A 24,318-nucleotide genomic window follows, 5' to 3' on the forward strand; every position below is an offset into this window, starting at 1 on the left:
GTCAACTATAATTTAATACATATATAGTCATGGGATGTAGAGTATAGTGTGGGAATGGAGTCAATGGAATTGTAATAGATATATATGATATCGGGGGTGGGAGGGCAGTGGATGGGGGAGGGGGGTTCTCACTTTATGAGGGGTGAAAAGTATAACTATTACATTGTTCTGTACACCTGAAACTAATAATAAAAAAAATTTAAAACCCCCCCAAAACCCCAAACCAAACCAAAACAAAAAACTCTATCACATGTAGTTATCTCAGTCCATCATTAAGACTCTATCACATGCCAGGGTTTATCACACCACCACTTAACCATCAATGCGATCCTTTTTGCCATCTGTTTAGTGAGTGATCCCGTATCAGAGTCCCATCCTGATGTTCTGCTTTCCAGGTCCATTCCTGGTATCTACTCTGAGCCGGGGTTCCCCAGGGCTTAGCTGGGCCTGAAACACGGGCTGGCATGCGGGTGCTTCCTTTGGGACTTGACCCTAGAGGACGGAGGGAGGGGCTGGGAGGAGGAAAGCCAACGCAAAGCTGAGTTGTCAAATCGATCACCTCTGTGAGTGATGGGGCTTCGTTCTGCTGGAACCCTGTAGAATGTACCTTAAGACTGTCCATCAGAGGGATGGAAAAGGGGGTGTATGTACCCCCTGGCTGCTGGCTCCCATTGGTCAAGAGTTCCCCTGGGGGTTAACTTCCATGTTTGTGAATAAAAGATAAAGAAGCAGGATGTGAGGTAGCATCTTTTGTCATGGCTTCTGCTGTTTTAGTCAGCTCTCAGTGTTGTCTTTTGTTTCTGACTGCTTTTAAGATTTTCTCTGTCTTTGGTTTTTAGCAGTTTTTCTATGATGTGCCTTAAATGATTTTCTTTGTGCTTATCCAGCTTGGACGTAAAGGACTAAGTCATTTTATGGATTCTGGAAAATTCTAAGCCATTAGCTCTTGGAATATTGATTCTAATTCTTTTTCCTTTCCTGGGATTTCAATTATGTCTGTAACTTTCACATAATCCCGTGTCTTTTAACTCCTCCCCCGCCCTTTTTAGTATTTTTCATTTTCTTTCAATGCATCAGAATGGATGTTTTCTTGATATTTTTTTACCGTTCACTAAGTCACTATTCAATTGTGTCCGATTTGTTGCTACATGCACCTAGTAAGTTCTTAATTCCAGTTATTGTAATTTTCACTTATAAAATTTCCACGTGGTTCTTTTTTAAAATGTCAAATTTCTCAAAATTGCCTTTTAACTCTATGAACATATTAAAAATAGTTTTTTTTGAAGTTCATAGATGATGACTCCATTATCTGAACTACTTATGGGCGTATCACTTGTCTCACGCTTCAGTCACATGGTCTTGTCTCCTTATGTGCCTAATTTATATGTGTACCAAACACTGTAGACAATTGTAGAAATAATTTGAGGGAGGATTAATTTGAGCCTGGAGGATTCACTGGGGCCCCTAGTCTTTGGTAGACTCTAAATTACAATGTTCGTTCTTCAAAGCCCTGTGAGTCTGTTGAAAGCTCTGTTCAGCTTTCAGGTTGGCAGATGCCTCTAGAAGAGCAGCCTTCATGCCTGGCTCACTCTGTGGGCTTCCCAGATCTTATTCTATAATCTCACAGCCTAGGTAACTGGTGGCACTTTGATGTTTTCAAATACTGTGTGTGTGTGTGTGTGTGTGTGTGTGTGTGTGTGTGTAAAATTAGCTTTTCTAGCTCTTCTGACCAGAAAGGGCGGTCCAAAGCATCAAATTCACCATTACTGGGCTAGAACTCCATCCTGCTGAAATGTTTTGATTCTCATTTTAATTTTTTTTGGAATGTGGATCCAGGATTCTGTTTTTTAAATTAAAACTTGTTTTGGATTTTCCTGGACCAGCCATGGAGGAGAATCACATGGGTGGAGAAGGGCTTTGGGTGGTTTTACAAGGTTTCTTAGCTCAAGAATGTCCTCTTCTGTTGCTACAGTGAAGTGCATTTCTTTAAGAAATGTCCCCTTGTAATTGATACTGATATAGTTTAATGAATCCATCCTGTTTCTCTGGGGCCCATAGTTCCAGTTGGTTCCTTCTTTCATTTCACTGCTGTCTCCAGCGGATACCTCTCCCTTCGCAAATGCCCCCTTCTCTTGTACAAGAGGTGTCTTTCCAAAGCTGCCACCTTTGGTCCTGCATACTTCCCAAGACCCTTCCTTACACTTCCCCTGTAGCCTGTACTCTGATCGCCAGGCTTCAGTCCTGTTTGTAGCATTGCCCCACTCAGGGTGGACCTTCTTCTGGGGGACCTGTAGTTGGTATTGTGAGAACCCTGTCACACACTCATCTCTCATGCTCAACCACTGCCTCACTGCCCCTCCGGTGTGGGCTTCTAACTGGTGTTTGCTTCCCCCTCTTACACATTAAGTGGAGTTTGTAGAATTTTCTGTCTCCTAGTTACGTTGTAGGAGTGGGTTATTTTTTGTCCTCTTAGAAACCCAGAATAATAACAACACATATTTTTAATTTTTAGTTAGGATTATTTTTTTAACTATCCTTTTACTATTGATTTTTAATTTCATTGAATTTTGCTTAGAGAAACAAAATGCAGTAAATCTACAAGATTTTGATTTTTTTGGAAATTCAGATGTCCTTTGTGACTGAGTACATAGCTGATTTTTCTTTGAAAGTTCCATGTACATTCTATATTCACTTAGGTTTAGTAATCATATTAAGCAAATCTTCTAGACATTATTTGATCTGTCAAATAATGAGAGTTAACATCTAATCAATATAGCCACAATATTTTGTCCATAGTTCTGTCGTTCTTGCTTCGTGTATCTTGAGACTAGACTGTTAGGTATACATGTTCAAGTTCATTGTACCTTTGACCTGTTGTTCCCTTTATCAGTATAAAACGCCCTTCTTTGTTCCTTGTTTTTCACCTTGGATTTTATTCTTTCTGATATTAAAATTGTTACCCTGCCTTAACATTTACATACTCAATACATCTATATCTTGTTTTATAGCTTGTTTTCCTCGTTTAGAAGTCTCCCAGCCTCTATGTTGTACGTATTCGCTTAAGTGTTATTCTAAAATTTCTCTTATTTTCCATATTGTTAATGACATGTGTAAGTATATGACAAAAACATTTATACCAAATAAAGCTTGATTTTAATGACGTATTTCCTTAAAATTAAAAAAAAAATTCATTATGCTTCAGCTCCTTACCAGTGATTCCTGAGAACTTTCTGAGTTACAGCCTCTGTTACTTCACTGTAAAAAAAGTACAAGAAGCATAGAAGTAAAAATTGGATCGTAGTTTCCTCAGTTTCATAGTGGCTGAGTAAGAGTGCCCCTGCCATGTTAAATTAAGGAAAGTCTTAACACAAAGGAACATTTTGGGAAGGCCATTGGAGCTGTCACAGTTGCTGGCATCTAAAGAAGTAGCTGTACCACCAAGAAAAGGAGTGAGGGGGAGTGTTTCACTAAAAATGAATTTAGGCGGGGAGATAGACAGGAGGGAGGGGCTGTTGAACAGAGGTGTGAACAGAATAGATGACAGAAATGGAAAGATCAAGATGGCAAATTTGATTCCAGAAGAAAACTAATGACATTCAGTAGAGAGGTGATGCTGTTACAGAGACGATACAAGTGCATCTCAATAGAGTGAGAAGGGCAAAAAGCAGAAGAAAACCCTCAAGGCATCTACCGCAGAGAAGAGGACATGTTCTGAGACCCAGGTTTTCCTTCGGAAAAACGGAAGGAGCAGCATTGTTTAGTCTGTCTGTCCATGTTGTGTGGAGAGCGAGAGGGCGAGAACCAAAGGTGTAACAGTACCGGGAGCACAGGCGCAGCTTTCCAGGGGGTTGGACTGTCAGGGACGGTCCACTGGCAGCACTTTGAAACGGAAGCGAACATTCTATCTCACAAGATACCAGAGGTTAGGATGAGGAGATGATTTCAGCTTTTAACACACGTGTTCCTATAGCTCTGGTAGTTTTGGGTTTCTGGTTGACCTGGAGGTGGTTTTTGCTCTGAACAAAGGGGATGTAAAGCTGTTTGCTCCCACTCATGGATCTAATTAGGCACGCTGCCCAATCTATAATCAATCATGGGTGTAGTTTTTCTTTGTTAAGGTAGTCAGAGGCCTTCGGGCATGAGTGACTTATTAAAATGTACTCTCGGAGTTGGGGTGAATTATCATCCTGATATTGTCAATCACTCGATAATTTTTACATCCCCAAAAGCTCTCCCTTGGTTGTTTTATACGACAAAAAGATGCCATTTTATTGTCAAACTTGTTCACAGACATGACTCACATTTTGCTATCTAATGCATAAGGAAATCATTCTAAATTCAGCAAGAGTGCCAGTTTGACTAAAAAAAGTTATTTTCCATATCCACAAAAATGTGAATCAGATTCTTGTTAGAACATGTGTAAGAAGTGGTTTTCATTGTCACAGCTCTTGATGTCAGATTACTAAAATAATTTATGTTTTGTTGTGGGAACGCGGGTGCACGCAGACCCTCCCAAATCACATGACCACTTCCCAGCCCGCACTTCTTCTTAACACACAGGAATTGTGTTTTGTGGTAACAAATGAATGGCAGGAACAGCAAAATTTCAGTGTGGCTGTTCTTTATTTGATTAAATATATTCTCTATTTATTCTTTTAAAAAACTAATTTAAGTTAAACAGCAATAAACCACGATAATTTAGAAAACATGTTGAAACTGAGAGTGAAGAGCAATGTTCTGTACGTAAACCACACTGTAAACCATAAAACTTATTTTTGTCAACTGCTTCTCATGACAGTGGCTGGGAATTTGACATTTCTACTTCAGTAGGCAAAAATACATGTAAAATACACTCTCCCACACACCACATCACATTTCTATTTATATTTCCAAACTAATAGCATTACAGCCCAAAAAAGTGCTGAGTGAACTGTGGATACTTAACCAGGAGCTGGCAGTTCACCCAGTGTTACCTCGACCTGGTGAATTTGTGGGGCACGGCCACCAATGGTGCCCTCCTGCCCTGAGCCAGGCTAAGTGCACCAGGCTTGGCTCCCCAAAAGGAAACCACTGTCCTGTAGCCCAAAAGGTGGTGAACTCTGATCAGCACAAGATAAAACCAAAAAACTGTTCTTAGAAAGACGATGACACCTGACTGCAGCATCCACAGGAGAGGACTCAGTACCTACCGCTCGTCCACCTCTAAGTGTGTCGGCGCCCACTGAGTTACTTATGAAAATGGGTTCTGTGAACATTCACGTAACTTGAAGGTGAGTATTTTAAAGCTAGAAGAAGAATATTTAATAAGCCATTATGGTGACCATGAAATGTGACAGAAACATGGCTAATTCTCTAATCTTATCTGAGGTATACACTCCACACCATTGACTAGATCGCACAAGTTTTCTTGTAAAAATGTCCTCTTTCTGCTTAGAGATCAGAAGTCAGTGCAACCCGGGCCTTCTCTCTGCAGAAAGGGTATTTCGTTTGGGATGTAATGTTTTAAAACAATAATATGAACCTCCTGGGAGAATACCACAATAAATGTCTCAGAAACCGCTCAGTTAATCCCAGGGTATAATCCGGCTGTTTTAAATTATTGCAGGGGATATTATGGGCCTTAATGACACTGTAACTGCAGAAAGCCAAAGAAAGCTGGGAAGAGAGGCCAAAAGGATGAGCTCAGAGCCAGCTGAAGTGACAACAAACATGTGGCTGTTTACTAGCATTGGAGAGGTTTAGTCTGCAGATGTTTGTGGTCTTCGAAGGTTCCAGAGGAATGAGTTATTATGAAGGTTTGCAGAGTTTGATGAGAGCAAGATTCTTCTCAGAGATGGCAGGCCCCAAACAGGGAGGCCCAATGGTAGAAGCAGAATTTATAGATTTCTGTGGTCAGATCATACTCTACTGGCCCCACAATGTACATCAACAAATTAATATTGTACGGATGTCATTTCAAAGCCTCCTAAAGACGAGAGTCATTATTGAAGCCATTAGAGCACAGATGGTTCAAACTATATGCAGATATTCATACTTGCATTTTTGCATTATAGCTGCTTTTTTTTTTCTCTGTTGAACTGTAATGAATTGTCTCATAATCTATTCCATCTTCTTGCCATTAGCGGGCTTTGAATGTTCACAAATAGGAGCAAAGAACTCATTTTCCAGAGCTTTAATCACACAAAGAGGGAATGCCTAATTCTCTAAATGAAATGGTCTGTGATCACTGAAGCAGAGATTTAATATATCACGGCAAATTAGGTAGATTTTAATAAATTACTTATCTCCCTGAATACTTTACATATGCTTAAGAAGGAACATAGCCTGTTTGCAAACAGTGAAAACCCGCAGCCTATAAAAATCCTTTGAAGAAAATGACAAATAAAAAAGTAAATTAAAAAATGAAATGCGTTATATCCTAGACCTCTAGAGACAATTCCTTTGCAGCATTGATTCACAGCTCCATTAAAAATATCAATTAAATCCTTCAGTGAGATTGGGTAAAAGCTAGAAAATTAACTTTCTAAGCTGCTTTTTGAGGGTCTGGTTATCCAGATACACCCCAGCATTGTACAAGCTTGATGTAAATTTTAAAAATGATAAGAAGATACTCCTTTCAGGTCTAACTAAGCATGCCATACTTTAAATAATTCTTTCTATGTCGTAAGCTAAGCTTTCAAAGTGTGAGTTTCATATATCTATCCATATCTGTCTCCTCTTTATACACACACATTCCTGCCTGGATCCCATTATCAATATCAGCATTGCAAATCCATGAAAATAATACAAATAGAAAGAATGATAATTTTTAGGAAAGAAAAACAAAAAACCTGCAGTAATTTAATAAGTTGGTGCCAAGTCTCATTCTTTATATTTAATTGATAGAAACTGCATGCATCAAAGAAAGTGCACACTGAGCTTTAATGTGCATAAAATGGATATTAGCATTTTAAAGAGGAAGATTAACACATTAATCCAAGTAATTTTCATATATTGCTTCTAATAAAATCTTCACAGTAGAAAACTCTTAATGAGGCTAATCATAGGCATTCCATTTAGTGGGACGATTAGGGATAACATAAAAGTATTTCTTTTTCATAGGTTTTCCTAAGATTTATGCTTTTTGCTTATTAAAAATAAAAATGGGAATTGCCTCTCAGTTCTTCGTCAGAAAAATGTTGCAAATGCAAATAGGCTTTCTCATGCTATCATGTAGGTATAAATTATGGAGCAGGTGTTGCCCACTGTGGAGATCTGAAATCCTGAGGGGTGGCAGGCGTGGGAAGGAGGGAATAGAAAAATAAACAAATGAAAGAGTATACAAAACTTGAACACTTCAAACCCAGGACCCCCCCCTTCTCCTCCCAGCTTCCCATGAATTATAGATTATATACACCAGAGTAATTACAAAATCCTCGACTAAGAGCTTTCATGTGAGCTTTTACTCAGGAGTAGGCGGCGCCTCCGGAGCAGTTCCTTTCAGGCCTCCAAGTCCTGTCTGTATTGCTCGTAGATACACCGCAGGGCCTGGAGGGCTTCGACGGTTACCTTGAGCTGGCCAATGCTTCTACCATCTGCTCGCGCATCCAACACTAGGGAGGAAACGGCAGAAAATGGTTCATGTCATTCAACAGATTTTTCTTCGGCTAGCAGAAGGGAAACAGTAGTTGAAGCAATGAAAATACCTCTATGAAAGTCCATTCACAGGCAGCTTATAAATCTAAAAATTAAGGCTGCCACGTGTGTATGGAGATACACGTTTCAGACATATTGCATGCCCATGTACACGCTGCTTGCGGAGTTAAAACTAATGACCCAGTCATGAAGTTTACCTAGTAGAAAGGCCACAGGATAACAGTTCCAATACAGAATCAGAATTTCTAAGCTAGCAAGAAATAACAAGTCTAAGAGGGGTCAAGATACAACAAAGAAGAATTGGTTCTCACATACTGTGTTAATAAGAAATTTCAGAATGCTGAACCACTGTCAAGAAGTTACATGATCATAATCTAGATTGGTTATTTATCTTTCTAAGGAGAACATTCCATCTAAAATAGATTTAATGTGAAATTAGAAAATGTTAACATGGCCGACTCAGGAATATTAAGTTCCGTGGATTGGCTGTGAGGGCCGTGAACTGTTGACGCAGGCGAGCGGATGTAAAATTTCGAGAGGACGTGGGCTTTTCCGGGGAAAGGGGTCGCAGCTTTGAGTGTGGACGGAAGGTTAGCTGAGCGGAGCTGGGGCCTCTGTGAGCCGGCGGTGGGGCCAGGTGGAGGCTGATTCAGAACCTGGGACCCATCCCTCTGTGCACGTCGATGCTCGCTTGCGACTCAGGGCCCGAATCCCGGACTTGGTCAGCTTGGTAGTACTGAGGATCTAGGTAGTTGCTGGTGGATATTCCTTGCACTTTTCCTTGAACTTTGTGTGAGAGTGTGTGTGTATTTAATTCCAAGAAAACCTGTAAGGAAACCTTCAAACAAAATTTGGTGGACACTCAGGTGGAGACGAACAGGCAGGGAGCTTGCAGGGGCGCAGGCGGCCCTCACTGCCCGGATATTCCCCTCTTCTTCGGGGCGTCTCGCGTGTGTCTGGCACAGCATCAGACGCGGACACCCTACACTGACGAGTGTGCCATCCTGTGACTCTTGGCCCAAACGTGGCCACAGCAGCTGTCTACGGCAGACCAGTGGGGCCGTATGCGGTACTGCAGATTGAGACATGGGCTGCTAAACAGAACTCCCTCGCAAAAAGATTAGGAATATCAAGCACAGATAGTTTTGGTCCTTTTCATCAGACTCTCTTGGTCCTGGGTATCTTTGTTTTTGTTTGTTTGTTTGTTTGAAAACAGTACAGAGGTCTTTTATTCTCTTTACACTTCTTGTGCCATGAATTCATGGGGACGGGGTTCCAGCAGCGCAGGCCCCTTCCCACGGTTCTCACGGACTGTGCTGCTCTGGGCGGGGAAGGCTGGCGCTTCAGCTGAGCCCAGGCACTGTCCTCTTCGGCTTCCTTCTTTTTCTGATCATGTTCCTTCACCCGTTTAGGAAGCTGTCTCGGCTCTTTAGAGTGCTTACTATGCTCCATACAAACATTAATTCTCTCAGCAAGAATCTTGCCTTTAACTTGTTTGTTTATAACAATGGCAGCTGCATGCTGGGTGACTGTAGACCCTTCCGGTTTGGCCGTGGCGACATCTTTGGGGCATTCGGTTTGAACAGTGCCCATTCCCTTGATGTCTGCAGTACCCCCTTTCTGCAGATCCGCGTGCACGCCACCACGGGAACAGCTCCATGTTTTCTACGAGGCCGAGAGGATGCACAGCAGGGCCTCTGCTCTTTCCCTTTGGGTTGGTCACTTTGACAAATTACTGGAAGATGGCGGCCCCGACTAAAAAGGCCCTGGGTGTCTTTAACAGGGCGGTTTAGGTTAATATTTCAGTTCTCGCATCTTTTTCTTCTGTGCCTGCCAAAGTTGTGACCAACTGTCACAGAGTTAGATAAGGTAGGGTTTCTAAAAATTTCTCAGAGCGGGTTTCTAATTTGGCCATTTGGTCTAATTTGGTTACTTATCTGGCTTGATCCTGACTTTTGGGCACTTGACACATCTCTGGGACAAGTGGCTTGACACATGAACCCAACTGGACTGCGGTGTGAGCAGCGTGCTGGCATTGAGGTGCTGAATTAAGTGTTCATTTAAGGCATGCATAAGTGAGTAAACGAACCCTGCACATTTCTCCAGAGATGGCGCTGCTGACTTAACAAATGAGACCAGGCCGCGGCCTCCTTTCTCCATATGCTGCAGACAGCCCAGGCCTTCCCTGATGAGGATTTAAGAAGTCTGACTCACAGAGTACAATTCCTACAATGCGTCTCGCAAGAACAGAGGGTGGAACTACGCGGTGTTGGGACTCACACCTGGTGAGTGGAGTAGTTATCCACACCGAGCAGAGCACATTTTGTCAGGAATCCTGTACTTACCCCTCCCTGCATCCTGGTGGGACACAGCCACCGAGACTACCCAGGGTTCTTTTCCGTGGCTTTGTCCCTGTATGGTAACATGGAACGGAAGACAAGCCTTGCAAAAGGCGCGAGACTGATCGCTCAGAAAAACATGCCTTAGCTGAAATCAGGCTTGACAGCACGAGGCTTCTATAAACAACATGAAAAAAATCCAATGGCCAAGCTTTTGTCACCCACCCCCCCATATTAACAAAATGAATAATTCCTTGTGAACCACAGCAAATTATTTTTACATTTCTCTTGATTCAAAGGAAGGCAGAGGGGAGGGCCAGGGAGGGAAGTAGGGAGAGGCTTCCGGCTTCAACAAAAACTCAGCTTGAGTTGCAAAGGATTCAACTAATGTGTGAGTCGCCACGGTTGCAGCCAGCAAACAAGGAGGTTTTAATCAAGAGCTTGGATCTCAGCAGTTGTTGGTTGTACAAACTGAGCAACGCTCTCCCCCATACCATCGATATTTTGCTCGATGATGTCTCTCCCTTCCTGAAACAAGTCGGCGAGGTCGACGCTGGCCACACCGATGTCCTCACACTCCAGGTCCTGCTCCTCCTCGGGAGGGTCGCTGACCACAGTGAAGCGGACACTGATAAGAGAAAGGCAGACAGCACCGCCACAGGGTGAGGAAGTTGTTGCCGGGAACAACACTCCCGCACGGGGCTTTTATCCCTAAGGAAGCCATCTGGACATTTCCACTGATTCCAATGAAAAGAAAGTGACCTTGGGTTAGATAAGCTATCATGTGAACTATCAGCCTTCGCGGGAACCACGACCCACTTCTCTAAGCACTGATGAACACTTAGCTGTAGAATGTGAGGAAAATGACCTGGCAGAGGAGCCCTGGACGCGCACTCAGGTCCACGCTGCCCGATCGCACATGACCATCTACTTCAGGGCTGACAGGATCAAGTGAGAAGAGACCATGGATGTTAGGGCAGCGTTTCCAGTGGAAACGCAACATTTTCCATAGAAGCGCACCACTCTGGAGTTGCCACTAAGCAATTTGACCAACTGTGTGTGTTCTATAAAATGCAGAGCCGTGTTGCTGCAATGCTGTGGCTGTGCCCAAGGGCAACATGAGATGCTCGCATTACTTCAGCAATCTCTTAACTTACAGTCATAGCATCCAAGTTCTAGTTTACTTTTAGACACATAATTGTAGGGTTCTCATGGAACTGATTTGAATTAGCGGCTTGCGTTGAGGCCAAACACGCTTGGACTGACCGAATGACAGGAATTTACAGTTAAGTTCTCTTTTGATATGTCTTGGCAGCACAGCTTAAACCACGGATGCTTGTAAACTACCATTTTAACTATTTTCAAAACGTATCCATCCCAAATCAGAAACAAAACAAGAAACTTAGTTTTTAGATAACGTTCTGAGATAAAAATCTAAGTCTCTGAGCAATTGTGCCTTGAAAAATATGCATAAATAAAATCCTTTCCAAATGCTTATAGGTAAACATGACAATATTTTAAACCAATTTGTTGAAAATAAGTATTCAACATTTCATTCCTTTACTAAGTCCGTGTTTTGCTGGCAATAATTTTGATTGGAAAACAGAAATCAAAGGTAATACCTATTCACACAATAACTGTGAGGCGGGCAGATCCTGGTCTACAAGTGGAGAAGAGGAACAGTCTAGTCTGTATGATGCATAAAATAGAGCAATTGAGATGGACTGGTTAAGGGCTTCCATTCTGGGTTCACATTTCTGCTTTCATCAGCTGTGTGACCTCGGACAAATTCTTAACTTCTCTGATCTCAGTTTCCTTATGTGTAGAATGGGGATAATCATACCTATCTTACAGGGCTCTTGTGAGGATCCAATGAGATGATACATGCAAACAGTGCCTGGAGCATGGTAAGCACTGAGCAAACTTTTGCTCTTTTCTTACCACTATTTTTAAATCTAAGTAGATCTGCTTAAGCTTCTACATGTCTGAGGGGAGAGAAAAAGAAGGCATGAGACAGGCTTGTTTCAGCTGAAAACGGAGATTCCCAAATTATACAGTGACTATGTAGTTCAATTTAAAGAACAAGAATGATGATGAAAGAGACTGTCCTAAAATAAATAAGGTTGGAAGGGGAGAAGTTAAAAGTGCTATCTGACGCGCATTTATATATATCCACCAGGCTTACAGAAAAGGGGGCGGCTACGCAGGTCGTATAATCATGTTAAGTGTTATCCTCATGTAGTACCTCATATCTAAAGAGGATATCTGTATCATCTTTACAAGTGCAGACTATTACTGCCACTGAATATATGAGAATTCCAAGACAAAAAAGAAAAAAAAATTTCTAAATGCCGGAGAAAGGGCTAGAAACCAAAAAATGCGGTATTTCTGGCTTTCAATTCCAGAGAGAGCAAAATGAGATGTCAAAGAACAAATTAAGAACTATAAGGTTAAGCTAAAAAGGGAGGCAGGTACACTAAAATAATTTCCAAACGACAGTGTGGCGTAGGCTACACCACACACACACAGATACATCTGATGTCTTGCCTTTAACCCTGCCAGACAAAGAGGGGAAACCTTGTCTCATGTCCTCAAGGGGCTTCCGGTCTGGTCCGAGACCATGGACATACACACATGGGGTCCGTGACGCGTACCCGGGGAGGTAACAACAGGACATGCCAGGAGCTGTGCCCGCCTCCTCTCCACCCGCCTCCTGAGGCTTCCCCACTTCTCAGCGACCCCTGCCCTGCTCCCCTCCCCTGCCAGGTCCACACCTCTACCCATTCCTCCGCGCTTGGGGTTCCCTCTGCCTGGAAAGAGCTTCCTGGGGCAGGTGATGAACGGGTCCTCTAGTCCTTCACTAGCCAGCGGACGTGTCACCGCCTCAGGTCTGCCTTCACTGTCCCTTTCTGTTTTAGCACCTGCTGTAGTGTATGCTAGGTCTGCCTTCCTCAGCGGGAGGGAAGCCCCTTGAGTGCAGGGGCTTCACTCTGCTCACCATTTCCGCGTAGGGGATTCCAGCTACTTGTCGAATTAGTAAGTGAGCTGTAAGATGGGAGTCTGGGCTGCAGGCTGGCTTGTTTGGGGAAGGCTTCCTGGAGAAGGCAGGCCTTGGGCTGGGCCTCAAGATTCAGGCCTCAAACGTCACTGCTGCTATTTAGGAAACCAAAAGGCACTAAAACGCCTTAAATCGTTTAACATGACTTTTGACCCTTTCCTCATTCTGAAATAATTTGTTTTAATGTGAAACAGGACAGAAGAGCCTATGGGTTTTACATTTGTTGAGTGTTCCATATTGGATGCTCATGGTTATATAGGATGTGCTCATTAGAACAGCATTGAAGAGAAGAAATGGAACCAAAAAGGAACCTTTAGTCAGTGTCAAAACTATGACTTCAAATAAACAATTTTAAAGTTGGATTTCAATATGTTGCCTCCCTTTTAAAGTCACATTTGTGTATCTGCAAATGTACCATGGGGCAGGCTGTAAGGCGACTATATATAATTCATTTTACAATGTATATAATTTTACACATGTCAGGGAAGATGGGCCAGACTTCTCAAGCTGTAGCTTCGTGAGCTACCACCAGTATTCAAGAGGGCTGCCGTCTCAGAAAAGAAATTCTTGCAAACCAGGAGGTACTTTCAGTAATGGGGCCTCTGAGCATTTCTCGAAGGTGAGAGCGTTCACTGGACTAACAGCTGTCTCCTGGCTGTGGAGAAATGTAAACGTACACTCCCTTTTTCTCCTTAGAAAAATGACACTGCCAAGGGGCAAGGGGGGACAGGGCCGCTGGCTCCAGGGACGGCCCCCGCTTCCTCCCTGGGGTCAGAGGCGCAGCCGGCCAGCCCTGCAGGCGCTCAGGAGGCTGTCACCAGCCCAGTCAGTCGCTTCGCACCTGCAATCCCTCTCTCAGCATTTCTCAGGAATGACACGAACATTCGCGTCTCTGTGGGGCATTTAGAGATTTTTTTTGAGAAACTGATGACAGAGTGGGCGTCATTACAGTTACCGTGGACTTTTTCATTTTTAAAACTATTTTGGTATAAATAAGCAGGTCTTCTGAGGAAAGGCAGGTCTGACATTAAAGCAGAATCTGCCTTTTGAGAAATAAACACTTTCGAGGAAACAAAATTGTTCCCTCCCAACAAGGAGTGCTGCTTATAATAGTTCTAATGTTCTAGAAACAAAGCGAACACAGAGGGAGACGGTGCGACTGAACGGGTTGGTACATCCCCCCCAGGGCTGCTCATGGAAACAGAACTTAGTTCTGGACAGTGGTGCCCAGCCAGCTGACCACAGAGAGGCAGGTGACATGGCCAGTGCTGTTTGCTCACCAGCAAACTGGGAGAACCGGGAGGACTGGTGACACTGGAGGGGGACTTGAAAGAAGCTGATGCACATAAGTGAACTTTGAGTGACGATTTACCATCCCAGGAAAAACAGAACCTCAGGCTAACAACTAACAGGGCTTTACCATTCCTTCTTCTGAGCTGGAATCCAAAGAAATGATATACCTGTTTCAAGGAGTTCATGAAAAGCTACAGTCAGATCATAAGAGCTAAGAATTCCAGCCTCCTTTCTTGAAACAGAAGATAAAATGTTAGTTTGGAGGCCCTTCTGTGAAGAGTGTCTGTAATATTCACTTCCTGACCTCTAGGAAGGGAAAGAACTTGAGTCTCTCTCTAAGGTGGCGGGCTAAGCTCCAATCCTAAGGCAGTGAGAGGTGGTGTCATGTTTGGGCCATAGAGGCCAGAAGATGAAGACTATAGTGAGATAAAAGGTGCGCCCAGGCCAGGCCGGGGAGCCAGCTCAGGGGCTAATGGGCAGTTAGAGGCTCAAACTGCATGGATGGGAGCTCACGCAGAAGTACAAGCGTACTAAGATCAGCTTTTTCCTTCTCAAAAGGGTATAATTGCTTTACTTGACCCAGAATTGCAAAGTGTCCTGTTCAAATTTGCCCCCCACCAATGCATTTACAAATATGAAATGGTGAATTATTAAACAGTCAATAGTCAGATAAAAATTAGTCTGAAAGGCTGATGAGCTACTAAGTAACATTAATACTGCTACTACTTATAAATGACTGAATTTAGCATCTATTGTGCACTTATGTGTCAGGTGTTGACCTGTCCACCGTAGGTGGGTTATCTCATGTAACGTCAACAACAACCCTGTATGGAATTATCATCACCATTTTACAGGCTAAGGGGATGAGGCACAGGGTGGTTAGGTAACTTGTCCAAGGTCAGATGGGCAGTAAGTGATGGAGCAGGAATTTATACTCAAGCCACTGGACTACAGAGCGCACGCTTCCAGCAACCACTGTCATGTGCGTCACAGTTGCACTTGAATGGCAACGGGACACTTTCCATGCACGGTCTGGTCTTTCAGTTCTCAGAGCCTCACGGGCTCCGTGCAGTTACTCTGTATGGTCGGCAGGGCTACTGTTTCTAGGAGGCACGAGACCCAGAGTGGTCACGTGGTGCGACGCCTCATCCTGTGCTGTCTTCGCCACGCCATGCTACAGAGATCTACCTTATACGTACCATCGGATAATTTAGAATGCTGAAACGTACCTCCTATTAGGCATCTCCTGTTTTTGTAGGATAGCTTTTAGGATGTCTCTCTTTGCTTGGTTGTTTTCTTTATCCACGTAGATCACTATACCAAAAAAAGAGAAAAAAGAAAAAAGAATTCCACAGAAGGAAGTCACTGAGGAGTATGCTACATTAGTACCATTCTGTATTTGTATAAATACCTGTTTTCAGGGATGCAAGCCGTGCCACCTCACTTGTACGCCTGGGAAAAGAAAGCAGCTCTGGAAGCTAGAATCAAATCTGAATAGTCATGTGATCTAATGTCATGTCGCTGGCAGGTTTCTGTGCACACTGTCAGAAAAGACACGAGCAACATCTAAGGGTGCCACATCACTGTCACCGCCTGTTAACGGCCCTGGCAGTCATGACAGTGAAAGCCAGCGGTCTTTATTGTTTTGTATTTGAGGGATTTACTGCATTTTCTTTCCCCCAAGAAGCGAGTGATAATGATAATGTATGGCAGAGAGCTTGTCCTTCCTGACAGCCTCGGCAATTTAATCCTTCTCCCCTGCCACAACATGCAATAAAAGAGGTATCTTGCGTGCTGCCCGGAGGAAATCCACGGGCTGACCATTGGCCGGTGTTGGGGTGGGGGCGCAGGGCAGAGAGGCTTTCTAGGGTGTGAAGTTTGTCTTTGGTTTTTAAAGGTCCATGTTGGCATACAGGAATGTTGCCAGACTTTACTTCGCTGACACAGTAGATTAGATAACTGATCTCAAGTCCCACCAGGAAGAAACCGGTGAACACCTGAAACTGTAAATAACGTGGGCACTGTGGGAAAATGGTATCTCAGGGTGAGAACATTCCCGTTTTCATCCTGATTATTTTTTCTCAGCTTGGCGGCCTTTCAGCCATGCCTTAGCTTCTGAAGACATTTCTTTTTTTTTTTCAGATGCCATTTTGGAGGTAAAGGCTCCCCTGTGACCAGATCTCAACTTAGAGATTAACCCTGATCAAAAGTACACAAAGAGTGAAAGATACCATGACAAGTCTAAAGCCAGGCTCCACAGGGAACAAACATATTTCATACTGAGAATGTTTCCCTGGACAATTTCGGTTCGATCTCAAATTATAATGCTATCAACTGATTCAATCGTTGGGCTCAGCTGAGCAAACCGTAAGGAGGTGCCAGCACCGAGGGAGGCACAAAGGTGTCTGGAGGGGTGGGGTAGTGATTTGAGAGCAGAAAGAGCCAAGGTGAAATGGCGATTGTAGCTTATTGCTCTTTGCATGATGCCTTATTGGCAAATGGGACTAATTATATAGGTCACAGAGATTTACAGGAATCCAAAAAGATAAAGGGTTCAGAGAGCCTTTTGTAAATAGAGTGTTTTCGTATCAATGGGCAAAAGTCATGGTAATAGATGAGTTCCACTAGCGCTGGCAGATGTACCTCATTTTGACCACGAGTTCATCAAGCTAAATGGAAACTTTTTTTTTTTTAATGGGGATTTTTTTTTTTTGAGGTTCATCCCCAATACAAGGTGTGGTAAGACCACATCCTTTTTTACTTCAGAGTTTGAAAGCTTTTAAAAGCCATAATGGTCTACATTGTTTTTTGTGATAATTTTTTGGATAATTTTGTCTCAGTTTTATTGAGATATAATTGACATATAACGTTGTATTAGTTTTAGATGTACGACATAATGATTTGATGTTTGTATATTGTGAAATGATCACGATAAGTCTAGGTACCATCCATCACCTCATATAGTTACAAATTTTTTTCTTGTGATGAGAACTTTTAAGATTTACTCTCTTAGCAGCTTTCAAATATACAACGCAGTATCATTAATCATAGTGGTCTATGTTGTTTGAAGACAAGGGTAATGTCGCAATTAAAAAAACCCCCAAAACTCCAAGTTTTCTGGAATTCGAAGTCCAGCATTCAAATAAAGACTCAATTAAACTAGACCAGTTCTGATGAATCTCCATGCTTAGAAAACCATTTTTTTAAATGTGGTAAAATGTACATAACATAAAATTTACCATTTTAACCGTTTTTAAGTGTACAGTTCAGTGGCATTAAGTGCATTCACACTGTCATGCAATCATCAACATCACCCATCTTCAGAACTTTTCCATCATCCCAAACTGAAACTCTGTCCTCATTAAATAATAACCGCCTGCTCCCTCCGCCCCCAGCCCCTGGTAACCACTCTTCTATTTTGTCTCTATACATTTGACTCCTCTAGGTACGTCATATTAGTAGAACCGTACAATATTTGTCCTTTTGTGTCTGGCTTATTTCACTTAGCATAATGTTTTCAAAGTTCATCCATGGTATGTATCAGAACTTCATTCCTTTTTAAGACTGAATGATGTCCGTGTGTGTGTGTGTGTGTGAGAGATCGCCACCATTTATTGAGTGATGTTTATATACAGCTTACTTACTGTAATCCCGTGTGTTAAGAACCTGCTGATTTACAGATGATTAAACAGACATAGGGGAGGGAGGTAATTTGCCCAAGGCTCCCTTGTTAGAAAGTAGCAGAGCCAGAATTTGACTCCAGCAACGTCTGTCTCTAGAGCCTGCCTTCTTAACCTCCATGGCATGACTGCGCCTTCTTCCACATGAAGCCAAAACTTTTCCTGCTGTTGTTTCAGCTGCAGCTGTGCGGTTAGCACAGATTGGAGTGTGAGAGAGTGTTCCAGAGCTGTACATGGGAAGACATCTCATTCTCCTTTCATCTTTCATGAAGGGATACTGCTTAAAAACACATGGTGTAGGTGCCTTAAATAACTCTCTCGGCTGACCATTTTTTAAAATTCCTTTTTGAAAACACTCAAGCTACTTACCAATAAGCTTAGTTCTCCAAAGATGCACCAGTTAGAACCACAGCTGTCTTGCTTGTACAATACAAACGTGGCCTAGACTGGGCGTGTGAATCTAGCCTAATGATGCTTAGTCCTTAATGTGCATCAGAATTCTGCGGAGGGCTTACTAACGTGCAGATGCTGAGCTCACGCCACGTTCTGTTACGGTGGGTCTGGGGTGGGGCCTGAGAACCTACATTTCTCACACCTTCCCATTGTGTGGTCAGCACACCACACACTGAGAGCCACTGTGGAGCCCGACATCCCTTGGCCAATTCTTGAATCGGGTCAGGAACTAGAGAACACTTTTGTGTTGAACATGTGGGAAACAGGGACACATGACCGCCTCCAATTAGGTCAGGGTCCCAAGGACATCCATTTTGTGTTCTGAAACTAGATGGATCTTGAGATGATCATGCTAAGTGAAATAAGTCAGACAGAAGAAATTGAGAACCATATGATTTCACTCATATGTGGTATATTAAACCAAAAGCAACAAACGATTAAGACAAAAACTCACAGACACAGAGGGTGAGGGAGGAGGGGGGTGGTAGAAGAGGGTAAAGGGCGTCAAGAATATGGTGATGGAAGGAGAACTGACTCGATGGTGAGCACAATGCGATGTATAGATGATGTATTATAGAAATGCACACTTGAAAAACCTGTATGATTTTGCTAATTATGTCACCCCAATAAATCTAATAAAAAGGGCTATAATTTCAAAAATTCAAATACTTCATTTAAAAAGCAATTCTGGTGATGATGAAAAGTATCAGAATTCTCCCAAAGTTAAGCTACTTCCCTTTCTTTCTCATCAGAAATCACATCTGTTTAGGACACGCTAGATTTGAACATAAACTTACTGAAAGCATTTGTCTCAAAAAGATACAAACCAGTAGTCCAAACACTTGAGTTGATCTTCAACTGTATACCATTAAAAATGTATCCCTCACTTCTGCAGGTTGGAGATACCCTCATATTCTCTATCAGTGTCATTTGGCAGAAGAAATGCAGATGGTTTAATTAGAAAGGGTGGATGACCTTGAATCTCAAATATATTTTTTGCTGAAGAGTTATCCCCCTAATCCTTATCTTCGTGAAGTTTCTCCTCCCATTAGCAACAAAATCGGAAGTGCTGCATCCCTTTCATATTCTGAATTAAACTTCAATTGTTCCAAACGATAGGCTGTTCACAGCTCAGAGACTAAGGGCCCAGGTCTGCACAAGGCTCCTAAAAACTTTGGACGGTTTCGTTCATCTTTTTTCTTCTCACTGTCAGTTCCCTAACAAGGCTTTATTCAACCCAGACAACATTCTTCAGATCTACCATTAATCTTATCTTTTTCCCAACTATTCTCTTGCTTTCTCAGCATCCTCTCAACAAAATTTTCAAGCCTAATAAAAATACAGTTGTTTTGTTCTTGCTGTCACTATTTAGCAAGTGAAGTCAACTTTGGGTTTGGGTTTCTTTCTTTTTTTTTTTTTTCAGTGTTAGTAGCCCAAAAAAGAAATATTTTTTGTGCAGGTAAAACTGGTATTAGCACCTCTTAATAAAGAGTAAGTTAGGTTAAGAATAATCCTGGGAATCACTAGTTTAAACCTCTCATTTTATGAGCCTAATTTACGCCTTGGCATACAAGCCCTGTTAGAACAGATTCGAGTTTTAATGCAGAGTAAAATCATTGTGAGCTTCAGTTAACTTCTCAACTGGCATGGCATTAAAACAGGAGATGGCAGGTACTAACGGACCTCTAAATTTTCCGTACGAATGAAAAAGTCAGTTTGGAAATAAAATTACTTTCATTAACATTTTATCAAATTTGGAAGGCATCAAGTTGCATTATATTGACCTTTTACATCAAGTAACAAGTGAATGGTAAAATTATTAGAATAATTAGATGAAATAGTTACTTATTTACCAAAGATTCAAGGAGATTCCCCTGCAGTGAAGGATATGAAAGTGTAATAATTTGATATGGTTTATTTTTCTGGGACTTTGCAGTGAAAAGATCTGTATGGAGCTTGAGAGAATATTTTTGGGAATGTTTCTGTTATATCAAGTCAGTGAAAGGAACGGGGGTTGGAATTCTCGTCCTGACCACACAACTTAATTCTCCTGTGATTTCTCAACCCACCTGTTATTACAGAATTACGGAACAGTGAGCACCATATTCCATAGATAAGAAAACAGGGAACCATGACATTGAAACATGCCGCCCACGTTCACAGAACTATTGGGTTGTCGGAAAAGTCGTGACGCATTTTTGCAGCGAAAAACATAGAAAAAAAATGTCATGACTTTTCCGACAACCCAATAGTAAGAATTGCGGATACAGGGAAGGCGAGACCAGATCTCTGGATGCTCACGATTGCTGTCATGACTGACTCAAACAATAAACACATTTCTAAAAGTGCCAGCTTAAAAAAAAGTAATCATGAACATTTGTAATACTGCTGTTGATGCAACAGCATGATAATACATGTCCGTTAAAATGCAATTTATAAAACTGGTGAGAAAAACCATTCATGTCCTACTAGCATGGGATGGCCTGTTTTGCCAAAGATAATGCAACTCTCTGTTTGTTTGTTTTTTTTCTTTGATGAGTTACACATTTATTTATTTATTTAGTTTTTATGTTTTCAAAAGGTTTGTTTTAATATAGGCTTTAGGAGAACTTAATAAGCAGTTTTAACTTAGGACTGTTTTACACCTCTCTATACACTGACACATACTGTTTTAAAAACATCTTAAAGTTGGTCAGTGTAAGATCTACGGGTGGCCTATTGGGTCTATATTGGTCCAGTAGACTTACATGTCAGCTAGCTGATAGATAAAGCTCTAAATTAAGAGAAAACCTGCCTGCTGTGAAAAATGGATGTGTGGGCTAAATGATGAAAAGCTACTGTAAGAACTTATGTCACTCTCTCAAAATCCTGAGCATCGGGACACTGGGGAGATATCTACATGTGTTGTAAAACATCTATGGGGATCACATTGATCAGAAAGGTTGAAAAAAATTAAGCCACTGAATCGCTGAAATCATATGATTAAAAAACTACATTTCCCCCCCCTTGGAATATCATATTTTTTAATTAAATTCAACTGCAGACCTAGGTGGCATTTTAAAAACGATACCATGATATAGCAAGAACATCTAGCAACAATATTTTTCCACTGTTTTTGTTTTCTCTAATTTTGGTATTACTTCAAAATTTTCATCTATTTTACTTCAATTTCTTTTTTTAAAAAATTTATTATTATTATTTTTTTAGCTGAGCGATCCTGCTACCTATTGGCAGCTTAGTGGCAGCTCAGCTAGGGCTGGGCATCGAACCGCTGTTGCTCAGAGTTCAAACTCTTGAGCGAGCTCTAAACCAACTGAGCCACTCGGCAGGCCCTTACTTCAATTTCTTGATCCTTATGCTATGGGTTTGGCTTTTATTCATCTATCCTGACAAGGCTTCTGTGATATTACATGAAGAGTAGAGAACTATACTTCTCGTCCCTTCAGCGTCCTTCATAGATAAAAAAGACAAAAAGAACCATCTGTATTATAAACGAACCACATACCGTTGCTGTAGTTATAGTAGACCCACTGCCCACTCTTGGGTTTGGGGAGTGACACAGGCGTCTCCTCGGCAGGAAGGCTGGAGAATCGGTACTCCACGAATAGCCGCTGGATCATGTCATCCGTGGTGACTCGGGAATCATTAAGGCTTAGAGCTATGATCTCAATTCGAATTTCTTCCGATGTCTGTTTAAAGAACACAAACAACAAAGAGACAAATAAAACAAACGAACAAAAAAAGTCCTTTACTTGTTTTCACTATCAACTTTAAATAAAACATGAAGGCCCATGGGTTTCTTTTTTTTTTGAAAGCATGTTACACTACTATTTAGTCACACATGATAGATTATTCAAGACGAGAGAGAGAGAGAGAGAGAGAGAGAGAGAGAGAGAGAGAGAGAGAGAGAGAGAGAGAATGAGATTCCAGTGCCCCAGGGTGTGAAGTTAACAGTGTCAGGGCAGTAGTCTCCTGATTTACATTCGAGGTTATAAATATCCCACTAGCAGTCTATCAGGAGTAAAGATTATGAGATCTTCATCTCCGATTGCTTTCACAGTGACAAGTATCAGTGGGTCTTGTTTCAAACTATGTAATGAAGTACATGTTTATCACTGCTTTTATTTAATCTACAGTACCTGAGAAAGTTTCGGTTATTCAGAGATCAAAGCCTGTGGAGTACTTTATGCTAATATATGTAGCTACGTGAATCCATATTAACTAGAGTAGACACTACCTTTCGTTCTCTCATATATTATGTCACAACATACTTCATTCAATAAGTAATGTTTTCAAACAAAAAAACCAAAATTTTAATCTAATTTAACACATTTTCTTGCCATTTATTTTTATATCATTTTTACAGAATTAACAACTAAAATATTTGTTTGATCGTGTAATTTTCACTTCAATTCTTATTTCATATATTTTGGTGTCACAGACATTATTATGGGAGTCACATATGTTTCCTTGAGTAACGATTTAAAACAAATAATAGACTATGACTTAAAAATTACAGCGCACCAAGATAACTCAGTTAAGTGTTTGTTTTTACAATATTATTATAAATTTGTTCTTTATTCCCCTTTACTAAATTCAAAGGCATGGTACTGTAAATTATATAACTTCAAATAACAATTAGAAAATCCTGAAAATAAGAACTGTTTATATAGCAACTTTTAGAAAGTTATTGTTAAATATAAATCAGTGTGTAAATTTACCATAGTGATTAGAGATTTCAAAGAATATAATATAATTAATCAAGTTGAAAAGCATAAGAATCCTATTGTAAAAATATCTCCATAAAGAACAATTTCCATCGCTGTCAAACCCCCTCAATATTTGATGAAGTAATTTTACCCCCTTCTTTCAAGACATTTTCTTTTATTATGTATTCTTAGACACTTTAACTAAAAACCCAAATCTGAATATTTCAATAAGGTTATTTTATTATTCAGTAGATTCATGGAAATTTTACTAGGATGACAGAGAAAATTCCACACCATTCTGTCTCCACTAATACAGGTACAAGGCTGCAGCTGGCAATATTACTAGGATTAGCATAGTATGATGAAATATTTAAAGGAAAATTTTTTCTAAAACCTAATAAATCAAATGACTGCCAAATGTCATTAAAGTGATGGTCTTTGACTTGAATATGCTTTTCATATTCAAATTTGAAAAGAAAGAGATGAAAGCCCGGAAAGGTTACTCGGTTTCCACTAATAACCTCAAGCCCTCTCCGCTCACGTGCATAAAAAATGAAGTTGGCTCTATTGTCTAATCTCACTCCAGAAAAGCCCTTCTCTGCTTGCTGAAGACTAACGCGGCAAAGAAAATATTTTAAATCATACAATTTTTTTTTCCTTAAAATGGATGGTGGCTGTCAAAATACCGCATACACGTACATTTTCTAATTCTGGTTCAAATGCAGGACTGCATAGTTGAGTCATTTACGTAAGTTGTAACTTGACAAACTTGGAATTGTTGTAACAATACATCTTATAAAACCTCCTGCTTCTGCACAAAAGAAATAAAAGAAACACACAGCTATGGAAAAGCAAAAGAGGTATAAATGGTTTTTTCTACATTGTGAAGATAGGAATTTAAAATTGTTTATCACAGAACCCAATGAAGAGACAAGTGAACTTTTAAATTGCAGAGGACTCAAATTTATTTAAGTGGTTATTTTATTAATAATACATTAACTGTAGAATCCCTACATGAAAACTTGCATTATCAGAATAGATTTAGGCTGTCAAATAAGACGATACACAAACATATAATTCCAAGTGAAAGTGGATACTTGGATCTCAACCAAACCAACCAACCCACCCACCCAAAACTGATGCCAGCATCC

At 41.2% G+C, this 24,318-nt stretch overlaps 1 protein-coding gene and 1 long non-coding RNA gene across 3 annotated transcripts in view; one reads left to right on the forward strand and one right to left on the reverse strand.

Moving 5' to 3' along the window:
• The window catches only part of LOC109383462 (uncharacterized), a 102,015-nt gene that overhangs the window by 64,445 nt on the left and 13,252 nt on the right, over nt 1-24,318 (forward strand). The window lies entirely within an intron of this gene.
• Nucleotides 6,845-24,318, reverse strand: part of RPGRIP1L (RPGRIP1 like) — an 85,388-nt gene continuing 67,914 nt past the window's right edge. For both annotated transcript variants that reach the window (XM_019643822.1, XM_019643833.1), the window contains exons 23-26: nt 21,964-22,147; nt 15,555-15,639; nt 10,469-10,602; nt 6,845-7,592 (exon numbers count right to left, since the gene is read on the reverse strand). In XM_019643822.1, the coding sequence (XP_019499367.1) occupies nt 7,480-7,592; nt 10,469-10,602; nt 15,555-15,639; nt 21,964-22,147 (516 nt within the window). In that variant the 3' untranslated portion in view covers nt 6,845-7,479. The remainder of the gene's footprint in view (nt 7,593-10,468; nt 10,603-15,554; nt 15,640-21,963; nt 22,148-24,318) is intronic.

Source organism: Hipposideros armiger, unplaced genomic scaffold (genome assembly GCF_001890085.2).
Source record: "Hipposideros armiger isolate ML-2016 unplaced genomic scaffold, ASM189008v1 scaffold_4, whole genome shotgun sequence".
Lineage (NCBI taxonomy): Eukaryota > Metazoa > Chordata > Mammalia > Chiroptera > Hipposideridae > Hipposideros > Hipposideros armiger.